Source organism: Podarcis liolepis (genome assembly GCF_965112155.1).
Source record: "Podarcis liolepis genome assembly, chromosome: 2".
Lineage (NCBI taxonomy): Eukaryota > Metazoa > Chordata > Lepidosauria > Squamata > Lacertidae > Podarcis > Podarcis liolepis.
In genome coordinates, this window is record NC_139555.1 from 33,613,038 (window position 1) to 33,626,857 (window position 13,820).

General features: G+C 44.7%; 1 protein-coding gene and 1 long non-coding RNA gene across 3 annotated transcripts in view; one reads left to right on the forward strand and one right to left on the reverse strand.

The window, feature by feature from the left end:
* Positions 1–13,820, reverse strand: part of LOC310699462 — a 222,481-nt gene that overhangs the window by 33,746 nt on the left and 174,915 nt on the right. The gene's annotated exons all lie outside the window — the stretch shown is intronic.
* RAB37 (RAB37, member RAS oncogene family) overlaps positions 7,073–13,820 on the forward strand; it is a 69,345-nt gene continuing 62,597 nt past the window's right edge. Inside the window, exon 1 of one of the 2 annotated variants that reach the window (XM_083487268.1) lies at positions 7,073–7,438. In XM_083487268.1, coding sequence (XP_083343394.1) covers positions 7,319–7,438 — 120 coding nt within the window. In that variant the 5' untranslated portion in view covers positions 7,073–7,318. The remainder of the gene's footprint in view (positions 7,439–13,820) is intronic. The other variant, XM_083487271.1, reaches the window with a different exon arrangement.

Consider the following 13,820-nt stretch of genomic DNA (forward strand, 5'->3'; position numbering starts at 1 on the left):
CCTCCTAGCCTTGCATTTTACGGGACTCCCTAGTTCTTAATTCTCATTTCCGGTTGCTGGTTGTTGGGTTTCTGCTGCTTGTCATCTCCATACATCTTCCCCTGATGGAAGGAGAGTTTTACAGCTGACTAAAATAGCAGCTCAGTCTTAGGAAATGATAGAGCCTTTCTTCTTCCCTGCTTGCTACCATCCTTTCACTTTGTGCTACATTCGCTGCTGAGACCACTCTCCTGATCCAAGCAGTTATGCCATTGGAGAGAGAGCGGAGAAAAAAGGCAGGCATAATTAACTTGGTCAGGAACACTCATTGAGCTAGAAGTTCACGGATGTAGAAATGGTTCTCGGAATTGGCATGCGTGAGGAAGGGGGGAGGTGGCTTAGAAAAGAGCCCTGTGTATAAATAAAATATAAACCTAAGCCTTGCCTTACAGTACTGTGTGATTTAATTTTTAAAAAGATCAATTCATGCTAAGGTGATCTATAACTTTAAAAAAGAAACTGCTCGTAAACATAATTTGCCCTAATCCAGTAAGGGAGATTCCCTTGTCGGATTTGGAATTGTGCATGCAGGCTGCGTTATGAAGGCTGCATTGCGAAGCCTGTTTTGCCAGGAGGCTTTCAAAGGCACTTCCATGCAGACTACACAGTATAGGTTGTGTGTGTGTGTCTGTGTTCCGCTTCCCATCTCATGCCAATGAGAACACACAAGCTAATGATTTCAGCTGCCATTGTCATGTGGATGTACACCAATGTTGTCCACCACCCTGGGATCTTTTGGTAAAGGGCAGTATATAAATCATTATTAGACCATGTTGAAATTATTAGACTATGCCGGCTCTACCATTAGGCAGAGTAAGGAGGTGGCCTCAGGTGGCAAATATTGGAATGTGTGTGTGGGAGCAGCAGCCTTCCTGCCATTCCCCTTGAACTCCCTTGCTCTGTTGGATGACAGGGCTGCCCTGCCCACACTGTCTGCCCTGGGCCCATCAAAGTTAGCCTGCCACCCTCTGGTGTGGTTGGGGACACTGTCCCATCAACTTAGCTGAAGCAAAAGTCGGCTTCCAGGCATTGACTTTTAGGTGCAAAATGAAGTTGCTGCTCTTCATCTTGGGCAGCAATATCTTGGGCTGACATGTTACTGACTTAAAACACAGCTAGGTTACTCTTTTTTCAATTCAGAGCAAAGCTGAGTTGGGGGAGGGGAACACATAAAAATGCGATATTTCATTAAAAAAAAACAACCAGCAGGGCAGATGTGAGTTATGGTTAACACCAGCGGTGCACCACTTCCCACAACAACAAAGAACCCAATGCAGAGTAAGCAGGACGTGTGTACACACCCCGAGACTGTTAATTGCCATACAAAAGAAGTGCTGAAAGGGAAAGTGTCTTTCCATCATAGACAGGATGTTCTTTTGGTATAGCATAACTTCTTTGACTCTCAGTAGCCTCAATCCTATAGGAAGGACAACCCTCACCCGCACAACTATAGCTGTGCTCTAGATGGGGCAAGTAGAAATGATCTGTTTTCTTACATTGCCTGCAATCCTCCTAATAGTAGCTATTGCAAAGAACCTGAGTCAGCTACACGAGCAAGAAAGTGCCATGAAGTCCTGTCCCTTCAGAAAAATGGCATGTCTTACATAATGGAAAAATAAGTGTGATTGAGGAGCTAATTTCACGTGGCCTCAGTTCCCCTCGGTTGGCTCATTTGCCATTCCATTTTTAAGTCCTTGTTCATGAAAACAAATTAGAAACTGAAGAGAGTTTGTATTTTGTCACAAGATACCAGTAACTGGTTTTAAAAGAGGATGTGGGAAACTGCACTCATGGACAGATGCCTGACTAGCTAAGCAGGATATGTAGGTCTGTGCCAATAAGCAACTGAAATAATTCTACATCCTCAAGTAAGACCATAAGGTCTTTGGTCGCCTAATCTGTTTCCCAGAAGCAGAAGGCAGAACAGAAGTACAGGACATGTTCACAAGGGGAGACGTTTTGAGCAAAGACTATTGCATCAAATCAGCCTTCGCCAACTTGGTGCCCTATGGATATTTTGGACCATAAGTATTGGGCTAGTGGGAGATGTTGTCCAAAATATCTGTAGGGCATTGTTGAGACAACACACACTAGTTCAACACCCAGTTCATTGGATTGCCTGTTTTTAAAAGAAATCTGACGGGCAGAAATTTAGCAGGTGATGCTTTTTGCAGATGAGGTTATGGGGGCAGCTTCACTGACTTAATTTCAGCACACTGGCTCACTAGTGAAGACACAGGAGCAAGGTCAGTTTAAAGTTGGCAGTCCTAGAATGTGATCTCCCATTATAATACGCTTACTAAACTGGTCCAGGTGATAGAAACTGGAGGTTGAAAGGAAGCAGCACCAGCTATAGAGTTGGAGAGTACACAGAAGTGGTCACGTCGACCTCTGCAAGGTTGTTTTTTATACATACATATTTGCATGCATGCATACATAATTGTATTTGTATGCTGCCTTTCCATAGTTCAAGCAAAGCTCAAGGCAGCTTACAGTATGAAAAGCATTACAACATAACAAAAGTAGTCATAAACAATAAAGCATTAAAAATACACAACTAAACTGAACAATTTCCACATAAATAACAAGATCTAAAATAAAGATAGCCCCCCAAAAAACAGCAACAACCCCCTTCCAAATAGCACTCCAGCCCAAGAGTCTGTTCAGCAGTCTCCGCTTTTGTAGCTGGAGTCAGTCCAGACCCACTCTCCTAGTCCAGGTGGGAAAAGGCCTGCAAGGCAGGGAACAGGTCTCCCGGGGGAGAGACATTCCAGAAAGTCACACATTTAATGTTTATTCCTTCAGTATTCTGATAAAATTGTCCCTGCTGCCTTTTGAAACAAAACAGTAAGATACTGTGGGGTTGTTTTTTTTTAACTCCTTGGTCTATACCAACCTGTCAAATGTTCCAGCATCGTAGCTGGAAAGCTGACATAACTAGCTACCATAAGGGAGACCCCTTGGAGGCACATAGTTGACTAAAAATATCCTTTCAGTGCACTTCATTGGTCTGAAGGTCAAGCATTGCTAACAACGATTAGGAAAGAGATCAGTTCTGTGAGTGCCCTAATAGAAAACTGTGTGTGTCCATACCTTGAGTAGGACATGCAGTTCTAAATGCTCTACAGTAGATCTAATAAAAAGCTGGAGCATTTCTTTCATAGTTTCACAGGCCATATAAAACCAGAGGGGTGCAGCCTGATCAAAATGAAGGCTATCATTCTCTGTTACCTACACACTTCCAGTGTGTAGGCTTGGCAAAATTTCAGGCCAGGGTTAGTTTTCAGCAGGCCTTTATCTCATTGTTGTCCTTTGGGAGGGACGCGGGTGGTGCTGTGGTCTAAACCACTGAGCCTCTTGGGCTTGCTGATTGGAAGGTCAGCGGTTCAAATCCCCGTGATGGGGTGAGCTCCTGTTGCTCTGTCCCAGCTCCTGCCAACCTAGCAGTTTGAAAGCATGCCAGTGCAAGTAGATAAATAGGTACCGCTGTGGCGGGAAGGTAAACGGAGTTTCCAGCCGCTCTAGTTTCCGTCATGTTCTATTGCGCCAGAAGTGGATTAGTCATGCTGGCCACATGACCCAGAAAGCTGTCTGTGGACAAATGCCGGCTCCCTCAGCCTGAAAGCGAGATGAGCACCGCAACCCCATAGTCACCTTTGACTGGATGTTACCTTTTTTTTACCTGTCCTTTGGGCTCGCTATTGTTGGCTCCTTTCCCTGAGATGACTAATCCACGCTTATCCTGGTTGTGCCGCCAAATCTATGGCACAAAGGATGGTCCCATTTTGTTTCGCTCTCTTGGGTAGCATTGTATAGCCTTATTGGAGTTTACCAATTGGGTTTGCGTTCATTGCTCCCGGACAGGAGGAAGGAAGTCAAATAACACCGAGGGTTGGTTCAGAGAAAGAGTTCTTTATTTCTGCTCTCCAGAACAGCAGAAAGGCACCTGCGTGGTGTGTCCACAGCAAGTCCAAAGAAATGAGAAATTTCATGCAGTATATATATCCTCCAGGCACCCTCTCCCCCTTCCCCAGCCACGTCAGCTTGTACACGCAGGTTGACATCACAGATGTTCCTGCTCCAGCACTCTTAACCATAAAAGGGATTTCCTTCCTGCACTCCTGACCATAAAAGGATATGCCTGTTCCTACTCTTATCTTGGAGCCAGAGGTCACCATTTCCGAGAACACACTCTGGCCTTATTCCCAGACTTGGGTCTGTGCATCTTTGTGGTCAGAACATAAGAAAAGGCACAAACGTGTTTTCTCTGTTCTACTGGTACAGTCAGGGTCATCCTTGACGTCACAAACAGATAAAGGAGAGAGCTGTGTTCTTGTTATGCATTTGCTCAACAGCTCAAGTTTATGCATTTTAGCTAAGGAAAAATAGGGATTTTGGTGCAGTTTAAAACTGCCTACACAGTCAGTTTTGGGTTTTGGGAAACCCATTCCTTCAGCATAATGAAATCCTGCAGAGCTGGAGGCGATTGTCGGACAGACACTTTGTTCTGAGCATCAGCAAGCCAGGTGGAATTGTACATAATTAGTAGTTGTACTCTCTGCTATAAGAAACTGCTTGCTTCCAATATGCTCTGCTTGTATGTTTGCGCATGCACACACACACACACACACACACACACACCTAATCAAGTATTATAAGGGTTCTGTAAATATTCAGTATTCCATCTAATTTAAATGGAAATTGACCTTTTAAAGGGCTAGCTCTGGAACTTCCCCTTTTCACATTTTCCTCCTGACCAGATATATGGATAAACTCTTCTCTGTGGCTGTAAACTGACATGAGCATCCCCGTGATTTAACAACATAATTTAGAAAGATAACCAAGATCTGGATAAATGCACTGAACATTAAAAAAAGAGGAAAAATAGCTTGACGCTCCAAGATATTCTTAGGGATAGCAACAGTTACCTCAAACATGTGGTCATTCTGTCTCTTTCATACTAGGAAGAATAACTGTGTGTAAAGAAAGTTGTCGCCTTAAGTCATGCCCAGATTTTGGAAAAGAAATACAAACCACAGAAATCAATTCCACTTACATAGTTACCCTTACCTTCTAAAGAGGAATTCAATCTACTTGTCATACTATATAGTCCCAAACTCGAGCAGCAGCTTGTATGACCTATATCCTGTTCAATGCATCTTACATCTTGTTTATTGTTTTATTACATTTAGCCAGTGTGGTATAGTGGTTAGAGTGTTGGACCAGGACCTGGGAGACTAGGGATCAAATCCCCACTTGGCCATGAAGCTCACTGGGTGGGCCAGTCACTTCCTCTCAGCCCTAACTTACCTTAAAGGGTTTTGGGGTGCAAATTGAGGGAGAGAACCGTGTGCAGCACCTTGAGCTACTTGGGAAAAAAGGTGAGAAATAAATGCAATAAATAAACAGAATCATGTCATTCCTCAAAGGTGCTCAAGGTCACAATCATGGTTCTTCCCTTAATATTGTCCTAACAGCCACCCTGAGAGCAAGACCGAGAGACAGGAAGAGGCCCAAGGTTTATGGCCAGGCTAGCATTTGAACCTTGGTCTCCCCAGTCCCTGTCCAACACTTTGACCATTACACCACACTGTCTCTCAGCATTACCTAGTCAGTCATTCCTTTTTCTTGGGAGTTTCGGTCCTTACTCAGGCAGAAATCTGACGGCAACAACTGTCAATCACTGTCTTGGAATTTCCCAGTGAAACAAAGTTTGGAAAATTGTTGCTTTTTGCATTGTGTTTAATAATAATTATGGCGATCAATTTTGCTTCAGGTTCTGAATTTGCCTGGCAAACAAAAAGCATCCATATTATTGGTTGTGTATTTGAATGCTTGATTTAACGTCTCTTAATATCCATTGGGTATCCAGGGACGCGGGTGGTGCTGTGGGTTAAACCACAAAGCCTAGGACTTGCTGATCAGAAGGTCGGCGTTCGAATCCCCGTGATGGGGTGAGCTCCCGTTGCTCAATCCCTGCTCCTGCCAACCTAGCAGTTCGAAAGCATGTCAAGGTGCAGGTAGATAAATAGGTATTGCTCTGGTGGGAAGGTAAACAATGTTTCCATGCGCTGCTCTGGTTCTCCAGAAGCGGCTTAGTCATGCTGGCCACATGACCCAGAAGCTGTACACTGGCTCCCTCGGCCAGTAAAGCGAGATGAGCGCCGCAACCCCAGAGTCGGTCACGACTGGACCTAATGGTCAGGGGTCCCTTTACCTTTACCTAATATCCAGGGGACTCTGTTTCTGGTATCTAAATGGAATCACTCAAGTAAGACTCTACCTCCCCCCCCCCCCAAATGCAAATGAAAGGCAAACTGGAGCAAAAGCTCCAAGCACCTTCTCAGTGAATGATTGCCTCCGGCAGCTCACTTTTATTTAGGAATCTGCTACATCTTCCTTTCCGAAGTTGTGTGACTCTGCTTGCATCAATAATAAAATCAGCTCCCAAGAGCATCTGACAGCGGCAAAGAGGCTGCTCGCACCTGGAGGCAAGAAGGATATTGAAAGCTGTTGGGGGCGAAGGGGCTGATCTTGCCAGATTTTACACCATATATGAGCGAACATATGAGCTGGACGTTCTCAAACACGTTCACTCCTTTGGTTTCCTCTGAAATCCGCAGTGATAAGTTTGAAAGTTGCTGGTAGTGCCGGAAAAGGAACCAGGGGGCAGTGTGATGTAAGAGGAAAAGCAGTGTTCATTCAAGTTTGGACACTTAAAGGGACGACGTCAAAAACCTTTATTACAATGCATTAATATCTGTTGGGTGGGGCTCGCCGCGGATGCAGCTGACGGCTTAGTCTCCCAGGTGTTGCGGGTGCTGTCCTTAGTGCTGATCTGTGACATGAAAGCAGCGCTTAGAGTGGGTGCGGTGGAGAGGTCTCCGTGGTGCTTCTTGGCTGAGGAGTTTCCGGTCTTCTGGTGCTGCCGAAGCTGGCCTTGGTGCTGAAACTCTGTCCAGGCGCTGCAGCTTTATGGATCAGTAAAAGCTGCAAGGTTCTCGCTTGCTCAGCACTTCGCAGTCCCAGGAAACCCAGATCGTCAACAACCGCCCCCTCCCTCCCGCACGCCGCCGCCTCCCGTACCTCTAGCCTAGCTTCACTTCAGGGCGAGCTCTCTTTAGATGCGTTTCTTTCGCACCTTTTCCTTCTCCGGGAGAGGAGGAAAATGTAGCAGGCTTGACTCCGGAGAACTGCTGCGCTCGCTTGCTGCATTGAGGTCTGGCCCGGAGCCGGCGCTTTTAGCATTGACGCAATAAAATTAGCCTGGAGAAGAGAAATGGAGACGTACTGGGGATATCAGAGCGGGGCTGGCAGCCCTTATGACTACTCGGGGATGGGTGCCAATGGGACTGGCATCCAATGCAGCACTTACTACAATGAGGACCTTCTGCACAAGGTACAGATGTGTTCTGTGGGGGGGGGGTAGTTGTAGGACGTAGGGCAGAGCAGAGAAAGAGTTAAAATTAGAAGCACTGCATGAAACAACATCAAGGAGACAGAACGCTATGGTACAAAGGAGAGGGACGGAGGCTTCTTCAATGTGATCTTTATCGTTTATGCCTGGTGCTTTAGAAGTTGAATGTATGGGACAGGAAGTGTTTCACATCCTGCTTGTGAGCGTCCCAGAGGCATCTGGTCGGCCACTGTGGGAACAGAATGTTGGACAAGATGGGTCTTTGGTCTGATCCAGCAGGGATGGTTAAAAAGAACCCCAAGAAAAACTGTAGAGTTCTTAAGGAGAGCAAGTAAAAGAGCTAGGAGAGAATTTGGTGCTGCATGTAAATTCATTGCAATTGCATACACTTTTATAGGGGAGGGGAATGAAGTTTAAACCAGATCCATCATATGGAAATCAGCTGTGGAAACTAAACCATGATTTGTGCACTGCCTTTTTTTTTAAAAAAAAGGACTCTGGTTCTAAGCTTGCAGATTTTCATATAGCAGCTCCTCTGAGCTCCCACTTGAACTATCCAAGTAAATATCTGCAATGTTTGGAGAGCCCAAAAGATGGCGAGAACGAGTCCTGAACGTGATGGGACATTAATGCCAGGCTGTGGCTTATTTATAGAACCCCATGAATAACAGCACTGCAAGAAACTTCCAATTTGCCAGCAAATTACAGGGAATGGATCTGTTTTTGTCTACTGTGTTGTTGGCACAACACAGCTGTTGAACAACTGTTAGTTAGGCCCCTTGTTTATTTCCAAGGACTAATTAGGATAATTTGAAGAGGAGATACAAACAATCATTGAATTTAAAGAGAAATAGGGTGTGTTGTCTAAAACGGACCCTAAGGGGAGTTTTTGGAAACCTGTCATGTGAACTATGTGGTTCCACCCTGCAATCAGAATCTTTTGGGTGGAAGCCCTCTCTTATAGTGCCTGGGCAGCTTCTATTCTGGATAACAGGATTGTTGTGTCTCTGCCATCCTTGTGTTCTGTATCTTTCTGTAGTCTCTCTCTCTCTAATAATAGCCTGCAGTCCTCAAGCCACTTATTCCTTACGACTCTAATAGTTCCTGAATAAGGCTTCACCTCTATTAACTCAACTTAATGGGTTTGATGGCTGCATATTTCAGCCATGCAGGGTTCTTGGTCAGTATTAAGTTTTTGCTTCCAAATGCATCCATTTGTACCTATTCCCATCATCCAGTCCTACGTATCTAAGGTGTGTGGCTGTTGCTTCCACAAGATTAGCTCTTGGGATGGATTGGTGCTGGGGTTGAATCTTTAAATGCTCTCTGTGGTTTGGGAGTTTGTGAGCCAGGTGAATTGCCAGGCTGCCTTGTTTCCCTTGCCCCCAGTTGGTGATAAAAATAAATACAGTGGTAAGGTAAGGTAAAGGTACCCCTGCCCGTACGGGCCAGTTGTGTCCGACTCTAGGGTTGTGCGCTCATCTCACTTAAGAGGCCGGGAGCCAGCGATGTCTGCAGACACTTCCGGGTCACGTGGCCAGCGTGACAAAGCTGCTCTGGCGAGCCAGCACCAGCGCAGCACACGCCGTTTAGCTTCCCGCTATAAAGCGGTACCTATTTATCTACTTGCACTTAGGGGTGCTTTTGAACTGCTAGGTGGGCAGGGGCTGGGACCAAAAGATGGGAGCTCACCCCGCCGTGGGGATTTGAACTGCCGACCATACAAGTCCTAGGCACTGAGGTTTTACCCACAGCACCAGCCGCATCCCCAAATACAGTGGTACCTCAGGTTAAGTACTTAATTCGTTCCGGAGGTCCATACTTAACCTGAAACTGTTCTTAACCTGAAGCACCACTTTAGCTAATGGGGCCTCCTGCTGCTGCTGTGCCACCGGAGCACGATTTCTGTTCTCATCCTGAAGCAAAGTTCTTAACCTGAAGCACTATTTCTGGGTTAGCAGAGTGTAACCTGAAGCGTATGTAACCCGAGGTACCACTGTAAATCACATACGATTTCTATAATATTTTACTGAGTTTTAGATATTTAAAATATTGGCTCATGAAGTCCAGTGCTGGGAAAGTTCTGTGATGTGTGAAAATACTGGGTTGTATCTTGTGTTAGTCCTACTACTCAGTCCTACTCAGTCATGTTCATTAATTTCAGTGGGTTTATTCTATCTTAGGTCTGTTAATTTCAGTGGGTCTATGCTAAGAAAAAACTTAATGGGATGCAACCCACCATTAATGTGTGTGTGTGTGCGCGCGCGCGCCTGTGGTGTCATCTGCCCCTCCCATCAGCTTCCTTGACAATTACATGCTTTAAAATTTAGGTGATAACTTGTTTGCTGTGTGACGTGTTCTTTCCGTGGGTTGGTCTGCCTCTAGGACAGAAGCATCAGTTCATTTCAATCCTTTGTTTGAAAGAAACAGAAGCAAGGTTTAGACCCTTTTAAATTATTCCTTTGGAGAGCTTTTCAAGGTTATTATAATCAAGGAGATGATGGGGCTCTTGTATACCACCTGAAGTCAAACCCCAGTGCACATGTGTAGGTTTAATGACCTGGACTTCTCTGAAAACTGGTTGTTGTCTTGAAATTCAATTGCTTCCTTTCATTGTCTAGCTCATCTTCCCTCTTGTGGCTACATCAGCCCTATAAGTCTTGATATAAATGGGTTATTGAAGCCTGCACCTTGTCAGAAGCTTGTCAGACCAATTACAGGAGTACCAAACTTTTAAGGCTTCGTTTATCGTGCCCCCTGCCTTCTGATGCAGTCGGAGGAGCACCAGCAGTCTAGCTGTCAGCTCATTGTAATGTTGGCCTAGTTCTCTGGGCCAACTAGAAGTGACGTTGGGAAACCCGTAATCAGATCTTCTTTGGTTTTTTAAAAAAATGCTAAATGAAGCCACCAGAGTGAGGGTGGAACCTATGGCCCTTCCAGATATTATCGGACTCCAGCTCCCATCAGCCCCAGCCAGGATAGCCACTGGTCAGGAATGATGGGAGCTGTAGTCCATCAATATCTGAAAGGCCACAGGTTCCCCACCCTGGGTTATGTTCATCCACTCAACAAGTGCCACAGTCAGAGAGCAGAAGAAAGCAGGATAGACCAGCATAGAGGTGACTTTAGGTTAGGAGGAGGAGGAGACTTTCAGAAAAACTAACAAAGCAAGCAAACTCTGTTTCATGCTCTGCAGGCAAATGAAATGTGGAAATATCCTGAGTCATCAGCAAATCCTTCATAATACTCAATTTGGTAAACAGATTATGAACTGCAAGAACCTGGTTTCAATTGCTTTACTCCTAGGAATATTTCCTTAGTATTTGGCACATTCTCCCTTCAATAGTGGTGGCTGCCCCTGGGACCCTATTAAGGGGAGGATGGGAGATTTCAAACTGTGCGTGAAGGAAAATATAAGATGGGAAAACCTTCTAAGTTTCTCTGTCCTCTCCACCCTCTTCAAATTGCTTTCACATTTGATAATTAATGGGATACTCCTTTTTTAAAAACTGATGCAGCATTGATGTGGGGCGCAGCTTCTGCTCCTGATTTAACCAGCTCCTGTGCTGAGGCGTGCTTTGTATGGAGAAGTGAGCTGTAAAAAAAGGAGAAACGTGATGTGAATATGCTGTAGGCTGCTTGTTAACGTTTTTGCAAAGCCCACAAAACAGCGGAGTGAAATGCCCCATTTTGGAGAACAAGTGGGACTTGACACACTTTTGGAAGGCAAGTTTCCCCAGCAGTGGCAATGCCCAAACAGGAAGTGGAACAAGAAGTTGCCACTATTGCTGTCCTGTGACAGCCCAAGGCTCACAGGAGAAGGCTAGAAGTGTCTGCTCTATGTTGGCAGGAATTCAAGGTACGTGCAGGACCTTGGAGAGCTCACAAAGTCCTATACTCCTGTCTATACAAATTATTGTCTTTGAAGCTGTGCAAACGGTTATCTCTGTAAGCACCTAGATGTAGCTAGAGCCTTATATGAGCTGACTGGATTTCTCATGTGGTGAGTCCCACCTGCTCTGGAGGTGTTGGTTATTAAAGGGTCCTCATCTTTCTTTGCAGTCTTCAGGTTCTCTGGGTCTGGGGAGATGGGCGCTGTGGGAGACTCACCCTCTGAATTAGAGGGGGGTGGTAGAGTTGTGTCCTCCAGCCAGATGATCCTGAAGAAGGTCTTAGTAGTTCTTCCCCCACAAGCAGATCTAGAGCCTCATCTTCCTCTGTGTGGTCCATTGCACAGTGTATGGTTCCGAGGTGGTAGGTCAGTGGTATAACTCTTGCACTAATATAGCCAGCCAATTTGGACAAGCAGTGTTTCCTATGGGGATCAATGCAGTGACTGTCAGGAGCACAACTGAATCTACCTGCCACTTGCAAGTTCTTCAGTATGGAGGCCCCATTAGACTGCACTGGACCTGTCATTTTTCTGTGCTTCGTGTATTTGTTGTAAATGGGTTATAAATTCTGGTGTCTTGGTACCAGCGAGGAAAGCGCTCATATTGGAGCATAACTGGGAAAGGAATACTTATAATGATTTGATATCACAAAGCTGGCTCAACCCTGCAGTGAAACTGCCAATGCAGCTTCCAGGACTAAGGAATTAAGGTTCAGCAGCTTTATATCCAGTGCCAAAGAAACTCTAGGATTAAAAGAACACTCTTGTCCTCTGGGAATTGGCCGAATGGAAATACTGCCGCTAGGTTCCACTGTATGCTATATATTCTGGTGCATGCATTTTATTTAAGTGCAAGTTCCTGCTCGATTTCCAGCAACTTTTCCTTCACTTTTTTTCTTGCCTATTACACTGCAAATGAGCTTGCAAGAATGGTAGGTAAGCAGAGCACACTGAAGGGCTTATGTTTCACGAGCAAACTGGGAACAAACTCTAAGTATGTGGCCCAATCAAATGGAAACTTCTGATGCCAACTTCATCTGGTGGGACTTAATGTTAGGATCTTGGGCACTGTGTAGCAGGAAACCAGGAATGAATGCTTCCAGGGTAGCACTGGTTTTTTATATAGGTCAGGTGAGATGAGATGGGATATCTCACTGTGTTGCCAGCTACGCGGATGTTATTGTGTAGAATGGAGAAGAATGGGACTATGGCTCTGCTCAGTTTTATTGATTCTGCTGATTTTATGGATGCTGCTTTTACTGTTGTGTCATTTGTGTTGCATTTGACTTTTATTGTATTTTGTTTAATTTACTCTAAGTTAGATACTGCCTTGTAAGTTCATACTGAAGGGTTGCCTATCTAGTTACTGAATAAATACATAAATGCCTAACCATTAGTCCTGTCGTTCCCAACATGGGGCACGCACCCCACAGGGGGGGCAATTTGATTTTTAAGGGGTGCAATTCCAGAATGAGTTATTAACAGATAATAGCCTTTTAGGCTTCCTCCACATGAATAGGAGTTCACTTTTTGAATAATAAGAATTATATGTCATGGGGATGGGTGGGGAATCAGGATTTTAGAGATGCTTAGGTGGGGCATGGCCAAAAATAGGTTGGGAACCACCGCATTAGTCAAAGCAAATCAGAACATATACCAAGCTGGACTATCTGGTGACCAGTATCTTCTCTACTGCAGAGCAACAGCCCTTTCCAATTAAAGGATACCTTACTATTAATCACCTCTTCTCCCCCTTGCAACATGTCCCCTAGCATTTAAAAGATGGCGGTAAAATCGTGTCAACACCTAAAGTTAGAACGTTATTATTTTGTGCCCTTTTAGTTCATTGTGGGTTTGGTTTTTGTTTTGTTTTTGCTTTTCCATTTTAATTGTATTCATTTTGTAAACCACCTTGAGAATATGAGGAAGTCTTAAGACATCTGAAGAACTGCAGGCTAGATTGTACGTTCCCTCCTAGCATCTCCCTTTCTTCCTTCTTCTGGAGAAACTGCAGTTTGCAGCTGAAAAACCTGACTGAACTGCATGATTCGGTGATAAAAATAAAATTCTGAATAATATAACGAAGTTCAACCAAAGGTTGTGTATAGCACTGTGTGTTACTTTCTGCTTACCAAAGGTGGCTTCATGTGTTCAATTTTACAACTCTATATTTTGTAGCGGGAGAAGACAAAATTAAGGAGAGAGCTATACTGTACGTAATAATGAAACTGTGTGGAAATGTTTGTGCATTTGTCCTGCAGGGAGACTGTGACAGTGCCACAATCCTACATGAGTCTGTGTGCAATGACCTGGATTTTTCTATCTTGGGCTTGATGTCAGTCCTAAGAAGGGCTGGGATTCTGCACCAGCGCTGCCCAGAAAAATAGGAGGAGGATTTTAATTTATCACCCACCCTAAGGTTCCAGGGCAGATTACAACAATTTAAAATAGTTTAAAGCAGTTTAAAAAACT